Source organism: Rhyacophila brunnea, unplaced genomic scaffold (assembly GCF_057557595.1).
Source record: "Rhyacophila brunnea isolate RB1 unplaced genomic scaffold, BYU_Rbru_1.0 scaffold_15, whole genome shotgun sequence".
Taxonomy (NCBI): domain Eukaryota; kingdom Metazoa; phylum Arthropoda; class Insecta; order Trichoptera; family Rhyacophilidae; genus Rhyacophila; species Rhyacophila brunnea.
Genome location: NW_028232806.1, coordinates 693,486 through 717,759, shown reverse-complemented (window position 1 = coordinate 717,759; position 24,274 = coordinate 693,486). Strand labels below are relative to the sequence as shown.

General features: G+C 34.1%; 1 protein-coding gene across 1 annotated transcript; it reads right to left on the bottom strand.

Annotated features, from left to right (window-relative positions):
* Nucleotides 1-14,641: 14,641 nt before the first annotated feature.
* On the bottom strand, nucleotides 14,642-23,978 carry Vps53 (vacuolar protein sorting 53). Its single transcript, XM_085942979.1, has 9 exons — nucleotides 23,210-23,978; nucleotides 22,116-22,237; nucleotides 21,093-21,260; nucleotides 20,282-20,405; nucleotides 18,780-18,922; nucleotides 18,445-18,633; nucleotides 17,425-17,563; nucleotides 17,047-17,233; nucleotides 14,642-16,028 (listed from the first exon to the last, which is right to left on the bottom strand). Exons 1-9 carry the CDS (start codon nucleotides 23,877-23,879, stop codon nucleotides 15,239-15,241), a joined length of 2,532 nt encoding a protein of 843 aa, XP_085799105.1. The 5' UTR covers nucleotides 23,880-23,978; the 3' UTR covers nucleotides 14,642-15,238.
* Between the last annotated feature and the right edge of the window lie 296 nt (nucleotides 23,979-24,274).

The window sequence follows — 24,274 nt, the reverse complement described above, 5'->3', positions numbered from 1 at the left end:
CGGTACATAACTGTGCAGTGGTGTTGAGATTTTTTACATTTATTAATTTTTAAACGCATTTATAAAACCATTAGTATAATTTATTACGAGATAATTTTTGTAAAATATTCACGATAAAAAATTATATTGATAATCTCTGTGACCCCAAATTTGACAAGAATTAGGCATTTTATTATTCAAAAAATCGGCAAGATTAACACATTTGAAGATGATTCTAAAGATACTTATTATAAGCTATGTCTTTGACCATTTGAGTGTGAAAAACATCTTATGAATAATGATTGCTTTATAATAATTATTGACCTAAGAATAAGGTAGTGTTTTTTTGAAATACGCCATTTCTTTTGTCATTCCCTAGTGGTAAAGCTACAACATACGGCCGTAGCCATAAATTGACAAACTATAATTAAAGTAGGGAGTACTGCACAGTTATGTACCGAAATATGACTATATTCTAAAACATTAGAGCGAGAGGTTTAAAAGAATACTATTTTATGTAACAAAAATACTTTATGCAGTCATCAAATGTTTAAAATAACTATAAAGGATAATAAGGCTTCAAAATTATATAAATAGATTATCTACAATGTTTAAGGAGTGTCCAGGATCATGGTTTGAAAATACAATAAAAACTCAATTTTGACCTTCGACAAGCATGTCCCCCCTTAAACGTTTTATAATGCCATGATAAAGATGTTTGTATTGTGGAGCTGAGTGTTTAAAACGAAGTTATATTAACCCTTTGAGTAGAATGATTGTACTAATATGGCGACGCACCGTGTTTTCATACCAGCCTTATAATCTTATTATAAAATATTCATATATCTTTAATTGTCTTCTTCTTTGTCATCCTCATCACCAAATTCCAGGATGAGATTTGACCTTCTCCACTGACATTCATCTTCCACACAGTCACTCCACCTTTTTCATGGCCTATCTCCAGTGTCGATCTTAAATATTGGGACCATGACCCCACATCCTGAAGCGGCCACCCAGACTATGATGTTTGGCGGGCCCCCCTACCTATCGCTAAGGGGAAAGGCAGTTTGACGCGCTGCAGTAGCGTTTTCTAAATGGTGTACACGGTAAAATTAAGTTGTATTTTTAATCAGTTTGAATTATGGAGTTGTCCAGTATCGGCACACAGTTAAAAATTACATCGTACAACCAAATATTATTAATATCATTGTAGTTTTTTTTTACTATTATAGCAAATTTGTGATCTGTGTTTATCTCACTTATCTGGTTGGCTCGCCATGCCGGGCCCCTTCTGAGCCCGGGCCTCCAGGCTAGAGCCCTGTCAGCCCCCCCCTTGTGGGGGCCATGATTGGGACCATACCTAAATAAGATTTCATATCAATAAAAAGGATTTCAAGTTATACACATTTATATATTTTTTTAAATCAATGTTTTTTAAAATAGATATAAAAAATAATAAAACTATGAATTAGTCAGAAATCTAAACGGCGAAAATTTTAAAACTAGATTTGAACTAAATTTTAATAATTAATATAACCATAAAAATAATGTAATAATAATGAAAGCTACCAAATATGGGACAAATTCACATATTTTTTACAATTGTAAGTTTATCTTTCACTTAAAAAAAAATTCTTTTTAATGTTTTCAGATACATATTAAATTTATTAATTAATACAGTTGAAATTGTGAATTATCAAAAAAAAATCTCAAATTGCAAGCATCGTATTTTTCCGTTAGGTTCTCTGTTGGCATATATTATGATCCCCCTTAAACTTACTTACCCTGTTTCCTTGTATGTTCATGAATATTTTTTTATATCTTTTGCTTAGTGTGATAAAATAAATGTACATATTGAGCGAACTGAATAAAACAACATTTTTAAAAAATACTGAATAAACGTCTTTTATTTTTATTGTTATAAGAAAATAATAGCTTTTAAATACAATAATGAATAAAGACTTCGTTAAATGCACTTTAAGTCCTAAATATATAATATATATTTAAAAAAAATATGTACCTATTAATATTTTTAAACAAAGACAATACATATATTTAATCACAAATACATATTATTTATACATAGCGAGTGTTGGCTTATAAAAAACAATCATATTATTTTCACATCACCTGCCATTTTTTCTCTACACATTTCTATGCGTATACTGACGCATGATGAATAAGAAGCACGAAGATTCCAAAGATCTATAATGCTCAGAATTTCTACTTTTGATACTCGCAACGATACATTGATTTGATGAATAAATTTCCTGAATGCTTTGTAATTTTATTGTTCCTCATGGAAACCATATTCCAATAGGTGATCAGCCCAACTGAAGGTCGGAAAGAACTGAACAGCTTTTGATTTCTAACTTACATACGGTGTCACTAAAGGCCCATTATAGTCAGGCCGTGACACGAAACTGTAAACTTTGTAAATAGGTTAAACAAGTGGCTGAAATCCATTTCTCGTAAAAACAAAAATCTGGTTATACAAACATCCACTCTGTGGAGGCCATATGATCCTATTAGGATCGGACATGGTCAAAAGAAGAAGAATACCCAAACATACCAATTAGAAAAATATTGATACATAGCAGTACTCATACTGCATCCATTGAATTCCGGATGTGCTTTACCAATTAATCCAACCGTGACATACTTCATGAGGGGGGAAAAGGCCAGTGGGAAAGCCACGCACACGATGGGGTGACAACATTACAAAAGATGCCAACCAGCTGCTAAAAATCATAAACTGGAAAAGACGTGCGGAGGACCGTTCCGACTGGAGGACGGCGGTGGAGGAGGCCAGGGCTCGACTTGAGCTGTAGCGCCATCGAAGAAGAAGAAGACATACTTCATGATGATGAAATTTATTAATAGCTATGCGACTGAAGTAGTTTTCCAATTACTTTAATATTGGCGACCGGCTTTTGAGGTTTGAATCAAAATACCAATACAGTAAGATGGGTTCTAAAATCCGGTGAGGATCTTGGCTGCGTCATGAAGAGATTTCGTAACAGATGTTTTTAACTAGATATGGATGTTACCCTTTTGCTCAACCTATTAGGCCTATGCTCTGGGTTAAAACATACATGGAAAAACAATGTGAATTTTGCCAGACCAAGGACCCAGAAGACCCTCAACTTACTAAACCATTATACTTGCACATAGCAATAATTAAAAAAAAGATATAGGTAATTATAGGTATAATATTCAATGAATAAATCACAAGATTTCGTTAAAATTAGATCTAAAAATGTGATATTATCATACATAATCATTTATAACCTGTTGAATAAGGAAAGTGGGCAATGTATTATTATAGAAAAGTAGTATGGAAGTATTTCGTATTATCTAGTAATGTGGCTATCATCATGTCCGTATAGCATGGCCCCCACATCCTGCAGTGGGCCCCCAGGCCAGGATCTTTGGCAGGCCCCCCTACCTTTCGGAAGGTTAAAGGCGGGGTGATGCTTTTAAGAAGCGTTTTCCAAATGGTGTTCCAGCTAAAATTAATGGTATTCAGTGTATTTTTAGCGATATTTTGTATTATTGAATACACCCATTTAAATTATGGAGTTTGTGAATATCGACATACAATAATTTAAAATAGTATCACACAACCACATACAGTCGAACTCTGTTATTACGATCATGGAAATAGCGAGATCTCGGATGTAATGAGGAAACATTCGTTGACATTTTAGATTATGATTTTCTCCATACATTTATTCACTTTTATTACGAGCTACTTATCGGGTATACCGAGCAAAAATATCGTCAAAATTTTTCTTAAAACTGTTAATGTGTCGATCGTTTAAAAACAACATTTTCGACCCTACGCAATAAAATCCGACCGGGCAGGATGCCGTCGGGATATGACACTAGTTAATTAGTGTCTAAGTACCTTATTGGTATTTTCGCCAACAACATTGAAAAAGTATTCACGCATATGGTTAAAATTGCTTGTAAAAATCCAAGCTTTGTGAAGTCAGTAGGTTCGGTAATTCAACTTCTTTTATTTGTAGTTTATGAATGCCATGTTTGTTTCTGGGATTTTTACGATGGTTTTCAGATTTTTTATGTTCTATGCTTAAATAGAATGTGGCGCGAAAAATGTTATAAAATGAGTAATGCTTATGACGAGCAAATTCAGTCGGCCCCATCGTAATAACCAAGTTCGACTATAATAATATGTTGTACATATTTGGAAATTCTAACACGTTAGATCTTTACAAGTATCCACGTGTTGGCAACAGTATCGGAAGTAAAAATCTGCAATTTGTCGGTTTGTATTGTCTTTCTTGACGATCTTCTTGATCCTTATCCTGGTAGTTACCGTGACGTTTGGTGGCAGCTTATCTTGAGGGATTTGAGGAATCTCTATTCTGGGAATTTTGGCCTTGTTAACTTTTTCGGCTTCATCTCGTTCTTTCTTGAATTTGATGCAGTTCGTCTTGATGATTCGTTGTACTTTATCAGTAATTGGGCACTTACTCTTTTCTGTTTTCTGCATTAGCACTATCGCTGCAAGTGCGGAGCACATCATGAAAATAAAGATAAGCTTCATTTTGTTTCTTTCTCTCCACAAAAATAATTTTCTTATTCAGTATAATTTCGTAGCAAACTGTAACACGAAGTATATGGTAAAATAGTTTATAATGCAGTGTTCACAAAGCCAATTCGACAAGTAATGAGTGTATATTGATTAGCCGTCTGCTTATTTAATCTTTTATATAGCAATAAAATTACTGGAAATTTTGTTTATAAAGCATGGCACATAAGTCACACTCTCATTTTGAAAACAGTATTATTTGCATGTAATTATTTCGTCATACTTATTGTGGATATAGGGAAACTAGATGATACCTACTAAATTATAAGACAAGTGATATTTAAAAAAAGCAAAATAAGCCGTTACCTGAGTCTATTAATATTACAGTGGAAAACGTACGCGATTCATCTGTGTCTCATATAGCATATGATAATTGTAATTTAATTATTGTATTGGACCAAACTCATCTTTGCCATACAGCGGTTATAATCGATTCAGAAGTGCCCATGATGAATTAAAAAAATAACAAAACAAAAAAAATATTCAACATTTTATTAGGTAAGTAGGTACATAATACTATTATGATACATTAGGTGTAATATATACAATTTTCTTATTTTGATAAAGTCTTCTATTGAAGGTTGGCGACCAACCGGCAGTAGGTAGGTTCACTCCCTATCTTGGGCCAGTCGTATAGATACCCAACGCCGTGGACATTGGGGAGGTTGCGTAGCCATGGCAATCTCAATGTATCTACGTTTCTGCTGCCTTCTTAATCAAAGACGATTTATATCTTCCAACTTCTGGACATGAAGAAACTCCTAAGCCGTTACCTGAGTCTATTAATATTACAGTGGATTAGGTTGATGAAAACGTACGCGATTCATCTGTGTCTCATATAGCACATGATTGTAATTTAATTACTGTATTGGACCATAACTCATCTTTGCCATACAGTGGTTATAATCGATTCAGAAGTGCCCATGATGAATTAAAATTATTTCATTCACAAAATTTATTTATTTATTGATATATAATTTTACTCATTAATAATACTTACATAAATATAGCCTCAAATATTGATACACAATCAATACAATGGAAAATAAATATACACTCCAATATAAATAAAGTTTTATGAATATAAATTAACAGTGTAGAATGTTAGTCTTCAGAAATTTGTTTATAAACATATGTATTTATTATGACACAATATTGGTTATGTTTAAAACACATGCTCTTTACTTGGATGCATTAAGGGGGGACATGCTCGTCGAAGGTCAAAATTGAGTTTTTATTGTATTTTCAAACCATGATCCTGGACACTCCTTAAACGTTGTAGATAATCTATTTATAAAATTTTGAAGCCTTATTATCCTTTATAGTTATTTTAAACATTTGATGACTGCATAAAGTATTTTAGTTACATAAAATAGTATTCTTTTAAACCTCTCGCTCTAATGTTTCAGAATATAGTCATATTTCGGTACATAACTGTGCAGTGGTGTTAAGATTTTTTACATTTATTAATTTTTAAACGCATTTATAAAACCATTATTATAATTTATTATGCGATAATTTTTGTAAAATATTCACGATAAAAAATTATATTGATAATCTCTGTGATCCCAAATTTGACAAGAATTAGGCATTTTATTATTAAAAAAATCGGCAAAATTAACACATTTGAAGATAATTCTAAAGATATTTATTATAAGCTATGTCTTTGACCATTCAAGTGTGATAAACATCTTATAAATAATGATTGCTTTATAATAATTCTTGACCTAAGAATAAGGTAGTGTTTTTTTGAAATAAGCCATTTCTTTTGTCATTCCCCAGTGGTTAAGCTACAACATACGGCTGTAGCCATAAATTGACAAACTATAATTAAAATAGGGAGTAAAATTATGTTAACGCGCGTGTTTGAACATGTACCTAACCGATTTTTTTTAAATTTTTTTTTTAAACGGTACATGTTCAAACACGCGCGTCAATATCATTTTACTCCCTACTTCCATTATAGTTTGTCAATTTATGGCTACGGCCGTATTTTGTAGCTTAACTACTGGGGAATGACAAAAGAAATGGCGTATTTTAAAAAAACACTACCTTATTCTTAGGTCAATAATTATTATAAAGCAATCATTATTCATAAGATGCTTATCACACTTGAATGGTCAAAAACATAGCTTATAATAAGTATCTTTAGAATCATCTTCAAATGTGTTAATCTTGCCGATTTTTTGAATAATAAAATGCCTAATTCTTGTCAAATTTGGGATCACAGAGATTATCAATATAATTTTTTATCGTGAATATTTTACAAAAATTATCTCGTAATAAATTATACTAATGGTTTTATAAATGCGTTTAAAAATTAATAAATGCAAAAAATCTTAACACCACTGCACAGTTATGTACCAAAATATGACTATATTCTGAAACATTCGAGCGAGAGGTTTAAAAGAATACTATTTTATGTAATAAAAATATTTTATGCAGTCATTAAATGTTTAAAATAACTATAAAGGATAATAAGGCTTCAAAATTATATAAATAGATTATCTACAACGTTTAAGGAGTGTCCAGGATCATGGTATGAAAATACAATAAAAACTCAATTTTGACCTTCGACGAGCATGTCCCCCCTTAACGACTTACTAAATGACACTATGCGCATGCGCATGTTCCCTTGAGACCAAAATGAATATAATCATAATAATAAATTATGTGTTGCCTCGAAGCGCGCAACTTCGTCACACGCCAAAAATACACTCTGATCTGTTTTTCCAAACGCGCCAAAAGAAGTACTTATAACTTAAAAAAATGCAATATATAATGTAAAAACTGTAGTTATTGGTCGCTGGATTTTTCTGAAATTGGAGTTTTTGAAGTTGTACTTCTTTTGACGCGTTTGGGAAATCAGATCAGAGTGTATTTTTGGCGTGTGACATGTAACACATAATTTATTTTTTCACACGATAAAAAACGCACTCGATTGGATTCAAACCACCGATTGTTCCTTTATCGGCCGAACGTACTGCCTTTATGCCACAGTATGATACTGAAATCGTGACGATTATACAGTATAATATTATAGTTTAGAATTGTTCCGTTGCCTAGACAGCGAATTTATTATTGTCGGCCATTTGCAATTCCTTACGTAAACAAAAGATTAAACGTCAGAGTGACAGTTGGTACTTTAAAAATAAAAACAACGAGAAACCATTATATAATTTAGTAATATAAGTTAAAATGTATAGAAATAAACCAACAGCGTTCCAATAATCGGTCCTTTTTCTTGAGTGTGTAATTTAACAAGATAATTAAGAGCTAGTCAAAGAATTTAGTTTATCACAAGTTTTGTTTTGTTACGCCAAAGAAGTAAAACTTCTAACGTGCTTACATAAGTACACACGTTTTTTTTAATATAAAGTACGAGTACAAAAGTGGAGAGGTTTTTGCTGATATTTTTTTTGTCACTATCGGCTAATGTACCCGCAATACCTCAGCATGAAGAGTGGAGACAGTGGAGATTTAAGAACTGAAGCAACGTGCGCCGTAGTTTAGTACAAGAGTTTGTACGCTGCATAGTAACGATTTATTATAATTTCATTTTCATCTGGTGCTTCAAACATGGCGTCCCATTACAAGCTTCTTCCAAAAAACATGTTTTGTTAATACAGCACTCTCTCAGTAATCCGCCACCCCAAACACCAGACAAGTGTCAATTTAGTGAAAACGGCGGATTATAGTGCATACATACAAAATATGGTAAAAATTAAAACAGGTATTTCATAAAAACAGTTTTTTTGAGAAATTAGCAGGTACTAGAAATCTACGGTTTTATTTATAATTAAAATCAAGTATGTATTTACTAAATTATACATCTAAGTTTATTATCTAAATATAGTTAATCACTTGACGCAACCAGTTGTTCAGTGAGGCAGATATTCTTGAATGGCTTAGTATTCCTGGCTTTCCCTATGACCAAAAGCTTTATTTTGTGTGTCCCGGTTGCATTGGAGCACGGCATAATTGTGATGCGGTCCTTGGGCACTTTACTCCCTGGTACATTACTTTCTTCGCGATGAACGTATGTTTTACGAAGGAAAAGTTTCCAAAATAAACCCGTCTCATCTGCATTGTATACTTGTACGCAGCGGACTACTGAATTTAACGATCGAATACCGGCGAATTATAGAGCTTGATGTTGTCCTTTCAACTAGTAACAATAACGGCGGATTATAGTAGTTGTCGGATAATCGAGCGGCGGATTACTGAGAGTGTACTGTAATAATAAGCTGAAACCTTCAGCGATATATTCATCGTGAATCTCCATATGAAAACTAGACAAAATAATGATAACTTTTCAAGGTAATTTTAACATTTGATTAATATTCATGTGCTTAATTATTTGTACAGCCACGATGGCCGCGCGGTTAAAGCGTCGGCCTATAGCATCGTGGGTCCCAGGTTCGAATCCTTGGTCTGGCAAGTACACATATTGTTTTTCAATTTGTGTATGAGTCAATGGACCTAATAGGTTTTTTTTTTTTAGAATTATTAATAACCATGTCCTTGCTTTTTGGTACAAGGTGGTTGTTAGTAATTTTGAACAATCACAAATACCCAGGCTTTGAGAAAAACACATAGATGTTTTTGTCATGACCGGGATCGAACCCAGAATTCTCGGGTGGAAGGCCAGCGCCTTACCCGCTGCACCACGAGAGCCGCCGGACCCAATAGGTTGAGCAAGTGGCTGACATCCATTTCTTGTAAAAACAAAATCTGTTAATACAAATCCTCCACTCTGTGAAGGCCCATATATTATGATCCTATTAGGATCGGACATGGTCGGAAGGAAGGAATTATGTAGGCTTCGTCTTAATACAATAAGGTTTTAATATAATTATAATCACTGTAAAGAATTAACAATAACATTGATTGTTTAGTGTGAAATATGCTTGTAAATATTATAGAAGTATCTATTCAGAGTTTTTTTGCAATAATATACATAAACTGAGACAAAATTGCTAATCTACGTTCATGGTATTAGGTTTATTAATTAATCAGTAATGGTAGCGTAACTGGACCAAATCTACATTGCCATGCACCCAATCAATCCATTAAAATAATATAAACTTAATTTATTCTCACGTTTTATAATGCCATGATAAAAATATGTTTGTATTGTGGAGCTGAGTGTTTAAAACGAAGTTATATTAACCCTTTGAGTAGAATGACTGTACTTATATGGCGACGCACCGTGTTTTCATACCAGCCTTATAATCTTATTATAAAATATTCATATATCTTTAATTGTCTTCTTCTTTGTCATCCTCATCACCAAATTCGAGGATGAGATTTGACCTTCTCCACTGACATTCATCTTCCACACAGTCACTCCACCTTTTTCATGGCCTATCTCCAGTGTCGAGCTTAAATATTGGGACCATGGCCCCCACATCCTGAAGCGGGCCCCCAAACTATGATGTTTGGCGGGGCCCCCTACCTATCGCTAAGGGGAAAGGCAGTTTGACGCGCTGCAGTAGCATTTTCCAAATGGTGTACAGGGTAAAATTAAGTTGTATTTTTAATAAGTTTGAATTATGGAGTTATCGAGTATCGGCACACAGTTAAAAATTACATCGTACAACCAAATATTATTAATATCATTGTAGTTCTTTTACTATTATAGCAAATTTGTGATCTGTGTTTATGTCACTTATCTGGTCGAGTCGCCATGCCGGGCCCCTTCTGAGCTCGGGCCCACAGGCTAGAGCCCTGTCAGCCCCTTGTGGGGGCCATGATTGGGACCATACCTAAATAAGATTTCATATAAATAAAAAGGATTTCAAGTTATACACATTTATATTTTTTTTTAAAAATCAATGTTTTTTAAAATAGATATAAAAAATCATAAAACTATCAATTAGTCAAAAATCTAAGCGGCGAAAATTTGAAAACTGAAACTAAATTTTAATAATAAATTCTTCTTTTCTTTCGACTATGTCTGGTCCTAATTCAGTATAACCTCGTTTTTACGTGCCCGGTATTCACGGTTTTCCCGGCAATTGCGTGTAATTTTTTCGGTCCCGATGTATTTCAGTACATTTAATACCCGCATTTACGTTTTTCTTTCCCGCGATTTATGTCGGAAATATTCAAAATATGCAAGTTACGCGCGCTTCTGAAGAACTGTCTGATGAAGACGATGTTGATATTCCAACAAAAGAAGAAGCAATGAGGTTCACCGAGGGTTTAAAAACCACTTTACAAGCTTTGCTGATATCCAAGATGACACTTTTAAATGTTTATATAGTCTTGAAAGAGAATTAACAAAAATAACAAAACTATACATGATTTTTTCAATAAAAATTTAAATTGAATGTTGTTTTTTAATAAAACGTTATTTTTTTAGAAACATAAAATTTTAATGTTCTTTTTTTCAATACCCCTTTTACATTTTCCCTCCAATTAGGTTTTTTTTTTCCAGTCCCTTAAAAAACGTAAAATAGGGGTTATACTGTACGATCATATGGGGCTCCACAGAATAGAGGTTTGTATTAACAGATTTTGTTTTTTGTTTTTGACACCCACGGTGGCCGCGCGGCTTAAGCGTTGGACTATAATAATAAATATAACGATAAAAAGAATGTAATAATAACGAAAGCTACCAAATATGTGACAAATTCACATTTTTTTTTTACAATTATAAGTTTATCTTTGACTTAAAAAAATAAAAATCTTTTTAATGTTTTCAGATACATAATATATTTATTATTTAATACAGTTGAAATTGTAAATTATCAAAAAAAAATCTCAAATTGCAGGCTTCATATTTTTCTGCTAGGTTCTCTGTTGGCATATATTATGATCCCACTTAAACTTACTTACCCTGTTTCCTTGTATGTCCATGAATATATTTTTATATCTTTTGCTTAGTGTGATAAAATAAATGTACATATTGAGCGAACTGAATAAAACAACATTTTTAAAAAATATTGAATAAACGTCTTTTATTGTTATTGTTCTAAGAAAATAATAGCTTTTAAATACAATAATGAATAAAGACTTCGTTAAATGCACTTTAAGTCCTAAATATATAATATATATTTAAAAAAAATATGTACCTATTAATATTTTTAAACAAAGACAATAAATATATTTAATCACAAATACATATTATTTATACATAGCGAGTGTTGGCTAACAAAAAACAATCATATTATTTTCACATCACCTGCCATTTTTTCTCTACACATTTCTATGCGTATACTGACGCATGATGAATAAGAAGCACGAAGATTCCAATATCTGGTTGTTAATGGCAAGATCTATAATGCTCAGAATTTCTACTTTTGCTACTCGCAACGATACATTGATTTGATGAATAAATTTCCTGAATGCTTTGTTATTTTATTGTTCCTCATGGAAACCATATTCCAATAGGTGATCAGCCCAACAGAAGGTCGGAAAGAACTGAACAGCTTTTGAACGCAGAGCCCGGGCCCCAGGCTAGAGCCCTGTCAGCCCATCCCCCTGTGGGTCTCTTATTCCAACTTTCATGGAGCGAATGAATAGCACAATTACCGGAGAAATACGAGCAACGACTGTGAAAGTCTCAAGCAGTCAAGTTTATTATAATCATTAATTTTGTAGAAACCTAAGAACAATAGATCCTGTCAAAGAATCATTTCTTTTTAACAAATTCCAGGCTATATTTTTAATTAGTAATGGAATGTTTTAAGCAGGTACCTAAATAAAATTAACGGCATTATGCATTTGTAGATTGAGGAACGTTAATTATAGCGTATATATTATTCTATTTTAAAACTTCAACATGCCATGTTGTTCAATGACAATAGTGTAGTGAGACCGGTGGCGAAGGGTCAAGGTAGACTGTGGAGATCTGATATAAACGGTTACATGAAAATTGTACATAAAACATTTCACCGTGGCACAGTTCACCATGAGCTTTCTTATTGGAAAGATTCGACCTATACGGTCTCCAAGTTTATTAGATTCAATATGAATATTAATTCAATTTTGATAGCTGATTTTGGCAAAGTTCATGAATTCAAGAATGAAAATCTAACCGAACCTAACAAATAATCCAGTATATCGGCTATTTCCAAAATTTGTTTGCTGCTGGCTTCCTGTAAAGTGTAAACTGACAAGAACCGTGTTTTATTTAGACATAAATTTTATGTCAGTAACTATACGACACAAAGAGGTTGGACGGTTTTTAATATACCGCCATATATTTCCGATACAACATTTGACGGTGAAGTGTGATACGGTGAACTGGATATCTACAAGTTATAATTTTTAATTAACTATTTCTTTTATTCAACTAATAATTCACAAGATTTAGGAATGTACCATTTTAATTATTGAACATACATAATTTTGAAAAGTACTTCTGAGAAAATATATACAATTTCCCCAGATTTGCGAAAACATCATGTCTACGAATGCATAACGCTGTCAAAATAACCTTAAAGGTCATGGTAGCAAATTTTAAAATTACCGAAAGCATACAAAAAATGTCTATTCATTAAATATATTAAATTATAATACTAAATGAGGCAATTAGTTTCAAAGTCAGTAACCTCTATTTTTTATTTTTTTTATTTTTCTTGATTCTGATTCTGTAAGTACTTTTTCATTGTGTGTAAATTCTTAAAATATCAAATTTAGTTCTGATTGTTAGTTAAATATAATTAAACAGAAGGTTGTTTCAGGTGCCATTTTTTATATTTTACGACTAACTTTAAACATGATTTTGTATTCATTTTAATGACACTGGGGACATTTTATTTAGCTATTCGCCTTTCTAATCTAATAGTCCTTTTCTTTTTCTAATTTCTTTTCTAATAGTCCTAAATGTGATTGACTTTTTTTGTGAATAACTCAAAATGGTAGAATATGGAGGACTGACTTTGAAATTAATAGTCCTCTAAGGCCGAGATGCATAGAATGCCACAAATAGCTAAACACTATTTAACTGTTTATCACCTACAGCTTACCGCACGTATATTGTCATCGGGACTAGTGGAAGTACAAAAGTCTGTGATTTTTTAACTAGAAATTAAATAAATAATTTTGAGAGTTGATTATATATGTAAACACAAAAGACTAGCTCTATTAAATATTGACATTGTTGAAATCTATTTCTTAAACAGAAGCCATCTTGAAATGATATAAGAATTTCTTGCCATGTCAATAAAAAATATACGCAGAACACAGTAGGAATACTTAATCACCATGCATGCATTTACAATTATAATTAAAACACTACTTATACCTTGACTTTTTTGACAGGGTATAAAAAAACGAAATAAGTATTTTCAATTGTTTTACGGTAGTAAAAACAAACCCAAGTATGCCAATAAAATGGTTGATAGGGAAACAATTCTAACAATTAATCTCTGCAGAGCTGATCATACAATCTCGCAGCATTCCTAACTCGCTTAGATATAATAAGAGATTTTATATATCGATGCAGAAGCGACAATGCAGATTTAAATCACATTGTTTGGCAATGTCCGCTTTATAATAGTCAAAGATGAAGGCTCCTTGAAGATTTACGAAGTCAAAATTATCAGTTAACACTTAATCTTGAGATATTTACAGCACAGTAAACATCAAAACATATTGGTGTATCTTGCACATGTAAATTATATATATGTACCTACTATTATTAATATGTATTTTTTTTTGCTTTTATAATTATTACTCGTATATAAATGTAATAACAGTGTATTAAATATGTACAGCTAAATAAGCCTAAGCTGAAATCATTAAATTATTTAAAGTTTATATTAATTTTTAATTGTTTGATTTGATTAAAAAATATTGTAATTATCAGACAATAAAAAATAGTAACAATTCTGATTGTGAAAAACAGTGTTGCCTCACAAACTCACTTCTTTCGCAACCGTCATTCTAGTTTAATCTACGTGTTGCATTTTGCCATTGTTTCGATTTAATGTAACTCAACGTTCTATGCATCTCGTCGGCCTATATAGTTATAAGCTAATATAAACAAAACCTCTAAGCTATATTATATTATATAATTATATTGTGTTTTTTATATTATAATTGTGGTATACTGATATCCAGCTGCAGATTGTTTGTCTATGATTTCAAATCTATCTAATGTCATTATGAGAAGCTGGCTTCCTCCAATGAATCTCCACCAGTCCAAATCGAACCAATAAATCTTTCGTGGTCTTCTACAACTTAATGAATTATCAGACATTAGTCTCTTCATCATTTTACAGTAATTCATATTTTCTCCAAGTCTTAATTGATTGAACAGTGCTGGAATATTCTCATGACTATGTTTAATGACCAGGATTTCGAAGAGTAACTAAGCACGGGTTTTATAAGTATCTTGTAAAGCATGTATTGCATCAGCCGTAAATATGTGAATACCTATATGCCAAATTTTCAATTCATTGGAATTTTCATATCTTTAATTTTTAATTTGTATTCCAGTATGTACTATGTATGAATATCTTCAATCTACATGTTGGACATTTATTCGAATTGATTGGTAGCCATTAGGTAAAATGACAACCTTTTTCCTAAAATAGTGAAGTCTCAACTAATAAACAAGGAAAACATATATAAACAAGCCGCATTGAATATTTTACATCTAGTTAAATACATTATGACGGATATAATCTACTTCTGAGTGATTCCCGGTTTCGAACGTTGCCTAAACGCCGCATCCCAACTGACCGCCTGCGCTCTATTTAACTTGACACCTTTCATTTCCAAAACCTTATGAAATTCAGCCAAGGAACATTCTGGTAATAATCTAACAAACTGCTCTGCAAAACCGTCGGCCCCCGTCACCGATAGCGGCGCCATAACGAGTTTCAACACCATCTCCGCTTTAGTCATACTCCTTACGACGACTTTGGTGTATGTGGCGGGCGGTTGTCGCTTCACATGCGAAGCCAACGATGGCAAATCCATCAAAACCGTCTTTAGCATGTGTGTATCGAGTAACAACTGTTCGGAACCTACTGTAGAGATCGGTTTACACTTGTAAATATTCTGTATAAATTTCGGTATAAAACTGTTAGCAAATTTGATGCAGAACTGCGTGAAATATTTACGTGATGACGACAGATTATCACGCACAATCGGGACCGTTGTTTTGAGGTGCGATACGATCTGCGTAACGTAAGGGCTTTGATCTCCAACGGAATCTACGTTCTGCCAAGATATCTTCGTCATGGCCAATAGTGAAGGCTCGCACGCCGTCTCCAAGTCTTGTACCAGGAGTTGGATGGAAGCCGATATGATTTTGTGGAATAGGTCTTGCTCCTGTGATAGATCTACTTTTGCCGAAAGTCCTTGGGTGACTTTTTCTCTCAGTTTTAGTTCCAAGTGTACGGTTGTCTCCAGGCAGTATTCGGCTGTCGTAATAATGCAGGTGATACGGGATAGTTCTTGCTTTGTAAATCTGTAAAAATCAAGAATATTGCAAAGATAAAAAAATAAAAACAATATGGTGGTCCGCTCATGTGAATACTCAAAAAGACGAGACTGAAATTCCAGTATCTAGCTAATGTATTTCAATGGCGGCTTGCTGACGGCAAGACTGGAATCTCTGTTTCAACATGTCCGCGACCGAAACCGAAGAGACGCGACATGCTTGTCTCTAGGTCTCTCAGTTTCCAGTGGTACCTACCAATATTAGTAGATTCGATGAAAAATCATATTTTCTTACCAAAATTGGTAGCACTGAACTGAATTAAACAAGAATAACAAGTCAAGACATTAAAAGTTAAAAATGGGCAAACCGATTTTTAATTTAAAATATGTGGCAGGTGTTGAGAAATACTCCTGCCTGTATAATTACAGGCTGCCAGAATATTCCCGTAAAGATATTACGGAAAAAGCTTAGAATGAAGTAGGAAAGACAATGGGTTTGACAGTTTGAGGTTATGAGATTATTAGGTTTCAGTCGCGCCGTGTGGAAGCATCAGTCACTGGCTAGTTTACGAGTTCCATCAGCAACCAGTTTGCTGAATTTTAGTTTCTGCATGAGCGGATGGCCTAAGAGATAAGAGGGCGGATCATGTAGTCAAGAAGAAAATGAAGAAGTGGAGTTGGACCTGGCTTGGTCACATGCTATGAATGCTTTAAGGGAGTCTCAATCTGGCCTGCCTTTTCAATAAGTTAACCAAATTCCGGTGTCCAGAAAGTCTACTAAATACTATCTACAGAATGTCTGCATGACCTGGAACAATGCAAGAAGCCTAACAAGTGACAGGGATTCTTGGAGGTACCGCGTGGGGTCCATATGCTGAAACTAAGAAGGGGACATAGACTAAGAAGAAGAAGAATTATATTAAGCTGAACATTGTAAGGTTTTGGCTTATCCTTGGATACTGAATTAAGATACTGCTATATATTTACACTATATTGGTTCAATTTAGAATACGCCTACCATATTATGAAATTTTTTAAATAGGTACCTAATGCAGTCTCCTTCCTTGAGCAGGTTATGGAAGAACCCGGCCGTTGAGAGGTCTCTGGTGATTGCAGAAACTTGACTTGCAGTGCTGCTAAGTGCCGAGGTGCCTCCACCCTGTTTCGGTAAGCCTCCTTGAAGAATGTTTGCCGCGTAACTCCGGAGATACTTTTGGAATATAGCCGTTAATCCTAGAAATAAAAAATATGATAATTTTGATGTAAGAGATGCTGTCAAATGCAAGAACACTGGCGACCGACAGATATTTCTGGAAGTGGCGTATGGTGTATATAATATGATCTATGTAAGGAGTGAGCTTGAACTATTTGTATGCTCGGAGTGTGGTGATGGTGACGATGCAAAGATATTCAAAATACATTACCTAGCATAGGTTGTCCTGTTGTGAGTTGCGAACACTGTACCATGCATTTCTTGTAGAACAGAAATAGATCAGCACAGCTTGGCAGAACGGTGCTTTGTCCACTCTCATTGGTTGTGCCCGGGGGCGCTTGTTTCGCATCCTAGTGGAAATATCAATTAAAGTCAATTATTGTTAAGATTTAATCAGAAATCTTAATTTGAGGAGTGTGTTCTCACTGCTCGCTTTAAACATTTTAAAATCATGTTTCACTTATTTGATATCATGTTGTGAATGTTTTTTTTTTCGATTCTTGGATTTAAGTTTTGTACTATTCCATTTTTAATCTAAAACTTATAGACAGGTGTAGTGATTGAATTGAATATGTCACTGACAGGTATACCACTACGGATTTGAACCGCTAAATACTGACATGATCAATACTGCCAACTGAAACTAAACTAAAACGGACGATACATCAATCTTTTTCTAACATCACTTCTGTTTAGAGTCACAGATATAGCATGTGAATTAAAACCATTAATAAATTCAGTGTTTTACAACCATCATTAATAATTCAATCTAACTTCATAATCAGTTTCCGACCTTCAACATAATATAAACGTGCAAAATAAAGAGGCTTGGCTCTGGAGTCAAAATACCATCAGCATCTACTCACAGGCCAATAAAACAAACAACAATAAATCGGCTGGAACTACAATGTTGGCTTGTATATTGTAAACACTTTGGCTGAAACAAAAGGAACAGTGCATAGTAGGCGGTGACACTCATTACCGACAACTAAATTTTATCCCTTAATTGCTCGTTGTCTGTACATATTTTTTTAAAACTCTCTTTCATTCAATAATAACTATGACAGAGTCTAATCTAACCAAGCTAAATTAGCAAAATGCTTTATTTTACTCTATGACCAAAAATGTTTCACGTAATACTATTTTCGCAAGCTTATACGAATTTTCAAGAAGCCCCTGATACAGTTAAGTTGGGAATTATTGAACTGAACTTATGATATTGAGACAATACCTGTATAAACCTATCCATAAGCTCTGCCAGATTTGTGTCCAAACTCTCGATATACAGATATAAATAAGGTTCAAAGCAGCTTCCGACCAATCCGATGAAAGGAGATTTCTCGGTGAGTGACCCCGCCTCACGCGATATGTTGGCTGGACTTCCAATGGCTGATACTTCATCAGAGCGCTCTGGAGACTCCTAAAGACATTAATAAAAGAGTATTATTAATGTATTCGTATTAGATAATATGTAATTTATAAAAAAAAATTGCTCCTTTTATTTTATTAATTTCAAAATCAGATTTAGGTTACCTATTACTGTAATATTGTAGAAATAATGCTTACTCCTTCATCATCGTCAGCATTCTCGAATGGATTTGTGGACTGAGGACTTGGCTGGGCTAGAGGTTGCTGTCGGACTTCATTCGGTTTCTGTGCAGTCGTACTAACTTTCTTGATAGGTACAGTTCCATCCCGAAGAGTTATACCTGCAAAATTCACCGTGATTAAATTTTAATTATGTAATATTATTTGTTATTTACGCATTATAAGAAGATAACTGTTATAGATATTCAATCATAAATCGTCAGGCATAGAGGTATTAAATAAAAAGAGGGGTAAGGAATTGGCTTTCTCATACAACTGAATGAAGCTGGCCAACAATAGCCGACAACTTACGAGAAATTGCGATGCAATAAAAAAAAATGCAGGGCATCACGGAGGATTTAATTTAGTCTTTTGACCGTCATTATAATGAACCCATATAATATAATAATGTTAACGTGGAAGTTTTGCAGCAACTTGATTATCAGCCTGCCTCACCATACTTTTATATAACCTGCCTGCTTCACCATACTTTCATATAACCTGCCGTTCCTAGTTGTCAGGTGTTCAAATTTAGAACTAAGCTCAATACAGTATAAATGTATTGAATGATATGTCAAATGTTAGCATGTGGGGCCCTCGCTCAGTTGACAACTTATACTGGTGGATCTATAGTTGCACATATTTATGTATTAACATTATGTAGTATATCCAGATGTGGCTGTATAGACCAGTAGTGAAAGTAGGCTGTGGAGATCCGAGATAAATAGTGCATGCCAAACTTTGTCAGTCATAGTTATTTGTTTTCATTGAACTAGGAATACAAATTGCAGATAGTGTTGGTCAGTTTTTTATATTCAATTAAACCTTGCCTAAGGCAAACCATAGTAGATATGTATTAAATAAAAAATATTCTTCTATCTATAACATAGAATATTATTTATTTATATGGTTTGGCAAAGGCAGGGTTTAATCGATATTTAAAAATCATCTGCAATTTGTATTCTTAGTTCCATTAAAAAGTAATCTATAGACTGAAACCGTATGCGGTTTAGAACCGTGCGCCATACTAAACTAATGATTTCTGTTCATGGAAATATATTTTCATCAAGTATATTATAAGCATCTGATTGTATCTGTTTATATAACTTAGTGAAAATATATTTTCACGAACAGAAATCATAAGTTTAGTATGGCACACGTTTCTAAACCGCATACGGTTTCAGTCTATGGATGACCTTAAAGTCTGCATTATTTTGTTGGATCTCTACAGCTTACCTCCACTATGATGGTTTGGGTAGGCATGCTTTAATTCACATCATCCGCAATTTGTATTCTTAGTTCAATCAAAACAAATAAGTATGACAAAGTTTAGTGTGCACTATTTATGTCCGATCTCCACAGCCTACTTCCATATGCGTCACTCATAGTAGCTATAAGTTCAATTCTCTTGGTTTATTGTGTACTCTTAACAGTCCATAACAATATGTAGGTTTATACTATGTCAATAATAGTTTGCATACCTGTAAATCTTTTGTCAAGTAGGCTTTCAAAGTGGAATGTCTTTTGTATTGCGTAGAGTAAAAGTTTCACGTCGATCTCCTGTTTTCGTGCTGCCATCACTTTTGATAGTTCAGCTTTGGTCATCTGAAACAAACACCTACTATAGTCGAATGTCAATGTAGTCGCTGAAAAACTGGATTTCCTCTTACATAAATAAAGCTAGATGCACAGATGTCGCCGTTAAGTTAACATAATTGTGCTTGACTTAGTTAGATGATACTTAAAACTTTTCACGTGAAATGAATCACTTAAATTTTAGCATAAGTCATTGTGTCAATTACATGTCATGTATCCTTCTAACTGATTAGGTAATTTGAGTCACGAATAACAAAAATTCTCATCGAAAGCATTCACAGAGAATGCTCGGACATGCTTCTGTCTTTGGAGTGCTAATTGATATACACGTTATAGTTGCCTTATCAGTGGTTTGATTGAATGAACACACTCCAGATAGAGTACCCTTGCATTATGAATTCATAATTCGAGCTTTGGCCTCCTCCACCCGGTGTGATCCTCCACCTGACCCGTACACCACGCAGCCTGATTTCCTCATATCAAAATCGTCCTTGCATTGAATATCAATCCAGCGATTGGTGGTTGAGTCTAGCCGTCCTAATATGTGGGGAGCCTAACCGTATATGTAAGTAAATAACCACTCTGGAATTGCTGTCAAATGTTGAAGTTTAAAAAAGCCGTATGATTCCATCTAGGTCAAACCCCTTGAGTTCAGGGCAAAATGGCAAGTAAGTAATATAGTAGTGATGAACTTACTCTGCAGAATTCTACGACGATCATCTCGGACACCTCCCAGTCGGCGGGGAAAACGGGTCCTAGCGACTCTTCGAATTTCATGAGGTGACGTTTCACCCACGCATATCGCTTGTCCACTTTGTCAAGCCATGCCGTGTCTTGATCAGTGGAGAATAAATGCACATATTCCTGGAAGAGGTGGAAACCATGTCAATTGTAATTCATTATCACACCTAGCAAAACACTTGTTGGGGGTTTCAAAATCAATGAAATCTTTTTTGAGTGCAAGCATAAAGTTTTTGGTAATGTTTTTTGAAATTTATTGTTAAGTTATTGCATAGAAATGTTGGTGTCAAGTCTGAGAGTGAGAGATGCATTCCTCTTCTCGCTCAATATGCTGGTTGCTGATCATCATCTTTTATTTAGGACTTGGGAGTGAACAAAAACAACCTCGGAATGGTCGAAAACGGCGTTTTTATTTGTTTAATACATTGTATATAATTTTTACAATTTGGATGTCTAGAAGCGTCTGTTTGCTAAAATCGTGTTTGCGCTTTCGAGCACTTTAGCGCTGCAAACATTACCTCTTCCGCTGCAAGCAATCTCCCACACAAAAAGCGGTGTACAATTGCAGCGATGCCAGATATTTTTTCAATGGCTGAGACTTACAGCATTACTGGATATTTACTTGTTTTCTTTCGTAATCGACCATTACTATGAGTCAGCTCAAAAATGGTCCCGGCCTCTCTAGACCCCCAGAGATCATCCCGCAATTAGTGACAATTTGGGGGTGTGACATTGGCCTGCAATTTGTATTCTAGCAGTATAATGTAAACAAATAAATACGACTGACAAAGTTTAGTTTGCACTATTTATATCTCTACTATTGATCTCCACAGCCTACCTCCACCCTTTGCCGCTGTTAGGTATACTGGGTGGGTCTAATGTCTTTGAAGCATGACGAGGGTGGACTGATATTGTCATATCCTCCACATATGGAAAGAACATGGACAGAGAAGAAGAATAAATATAATAATAACTTACCTGCAATTGGATACCTATAAACCATTTCAAAAGGTCCAGTTTAACCTTGGGATCCAGAGTTGAGACCACAAGACATGCTTCCGCTAATGTTTTGTTGGGTACATAGTTTTTCGACGATGGAGCTAAAAAATAAATTATATTAAATACATTTTATTAAATATACAAACTATTTTGATTCTCTCGGGTAACCCCTATTTATTTTGATTGTCACATAATTACACATTGTACAGACGGTCAAATTTTAAAATAGTGAGCACTGGTAGCACACATCGGTTGAATAATTTACATTTAAGCCGGCTCTCACATCTAAGCTCACCTCGTCTGCCGCACAGCCATATATCAAACCTACTAGGAACGTCGATGTGGTGTTGCATATGAAGACCGTGCACGTTATCTACCTAGCGACAGTCACACGTAACCTATCAAAACATATAGATATTTGGATGGAGCGATCGGCAAGCCGGTATAGGAATGACCATTTTGTAGGTGTTTGTATGTGTTCTAGCATCTTCAACTCGCAGTCCGAGAAGAATATGATTTGCTGATTGCAGCACTAATGTTATTTTCAAACTAAAAAGTTGTATTCGACCAGTCTACGGAACTCTATTTGGCAACGTGTGTTTTGTGAATAACGATGATGTCACATCAACGAATCGACACCTTGCAGACAAGGCGAGTTTAGATATGAGAGCCGGCTAAGATACAATGGGGGTTTACTTTTGTTTAGTTTTGCGAGCAATCTCATTATACATACTAAAGTCAATTGACATTTGTTAGATGAAGTACTAAATTAATGTTAAATTAATGGTAATTGTGCCGCAGATGCCCGCATGAGATTTTATGATTTTTTTTAAACGGAAACAGTTTATTCCATGTAGACATTTATATTAAATATCTTTTTCTGTCGGCGCAGATGCTTTTCGATCAAATAATTGTTAATTTAAAATTTGAAACTATTTTCAAAGATTTTGATGCATCATCACAAACTAAGATTATATTAGGTTGGGGTAGGTTAGTTTAGGTTTGGTTTGGTCAAAAAGAATGTTATACAATCTCATGCGGGCATCTGCGGTATATTTACCAAAATAACATACCTGTGAAAGAATCCTTAAAGTCTGCCATAATTTGTGTACCCAAGTCATTTTTAATCTGCAAAACCTGATCGTTGAGATCCTTTATCTGCTTTATATCCGTATAAGTTTCAAAATGTCTAATAACTTCCATGATGGCTTGTAAAGGTAGCAGTATTTCTTTATATAAACGCTTCTGAGTCAAAGCTTTCAATGACTCAATCCCCCCGACAAGCATATGAAGATGATTCAAAGTCGTTATGGCCGCAGTAAGGTTACATTTTGCGCAGTCCAGCTGTTTTATCTCGCTGGTTATTTCTTTAACCATCTCTTCACTCTTTTCTGCTTTTTTATTAATGTCTATCACTTGAATAGCTAACTCCTTTATTACTTTATGCGCTTCTTCGAGAGCTTTTTGACCGTCTTGCCTGGAAACATTTTGGCCGCGTACCAACGTCTGTATTTCATCGTCGATTGTGCTTATTTTATATTCCATTTTAGAAACTACACTGTCAATATTCGAAAGCGATTGTTCCGTTGGAAATAAAGAATTTATGTAGTTTATCGTATTAAAATCTGGATTGTCGAGTTGGTCTGTATTTGGTAGGACCTGTTCAATAACGTTTAGTACGGATTCGGGGAATTTAATCTGAACATCTTTACTGGACGCATCTAGTATTTCTGGCGTATCCATATTTAAACGGTTGTAAAATTCAATTCATATTAAAATTTTAAATTATAGGTCTGTCAAGTGTCTACACATTTGTAGGTTTAATCTGACAGTACTGACAGCGCCTGTCAGATACGTGTTCACGCATGATCAAAATACGTCTGTTCACGATGCTAACGCCAATGTATACTTGATCATCGAACGCCAATGAATACTTGATCTCTTACTTGAAGAAATTAAATTATGTGAAAAATAGCTATATTTATTTACCAAAAATATTAAATGAACTATTTAATTAATTTAATTTTTACTTTTTGATCTGTCTTCAAATAAAATTAAACCTCTTTGAAGATATTATAATATTAAAACTATGCAATAATAAATCATATAGCAACACTAAATACGTTTGACGTTTTCCA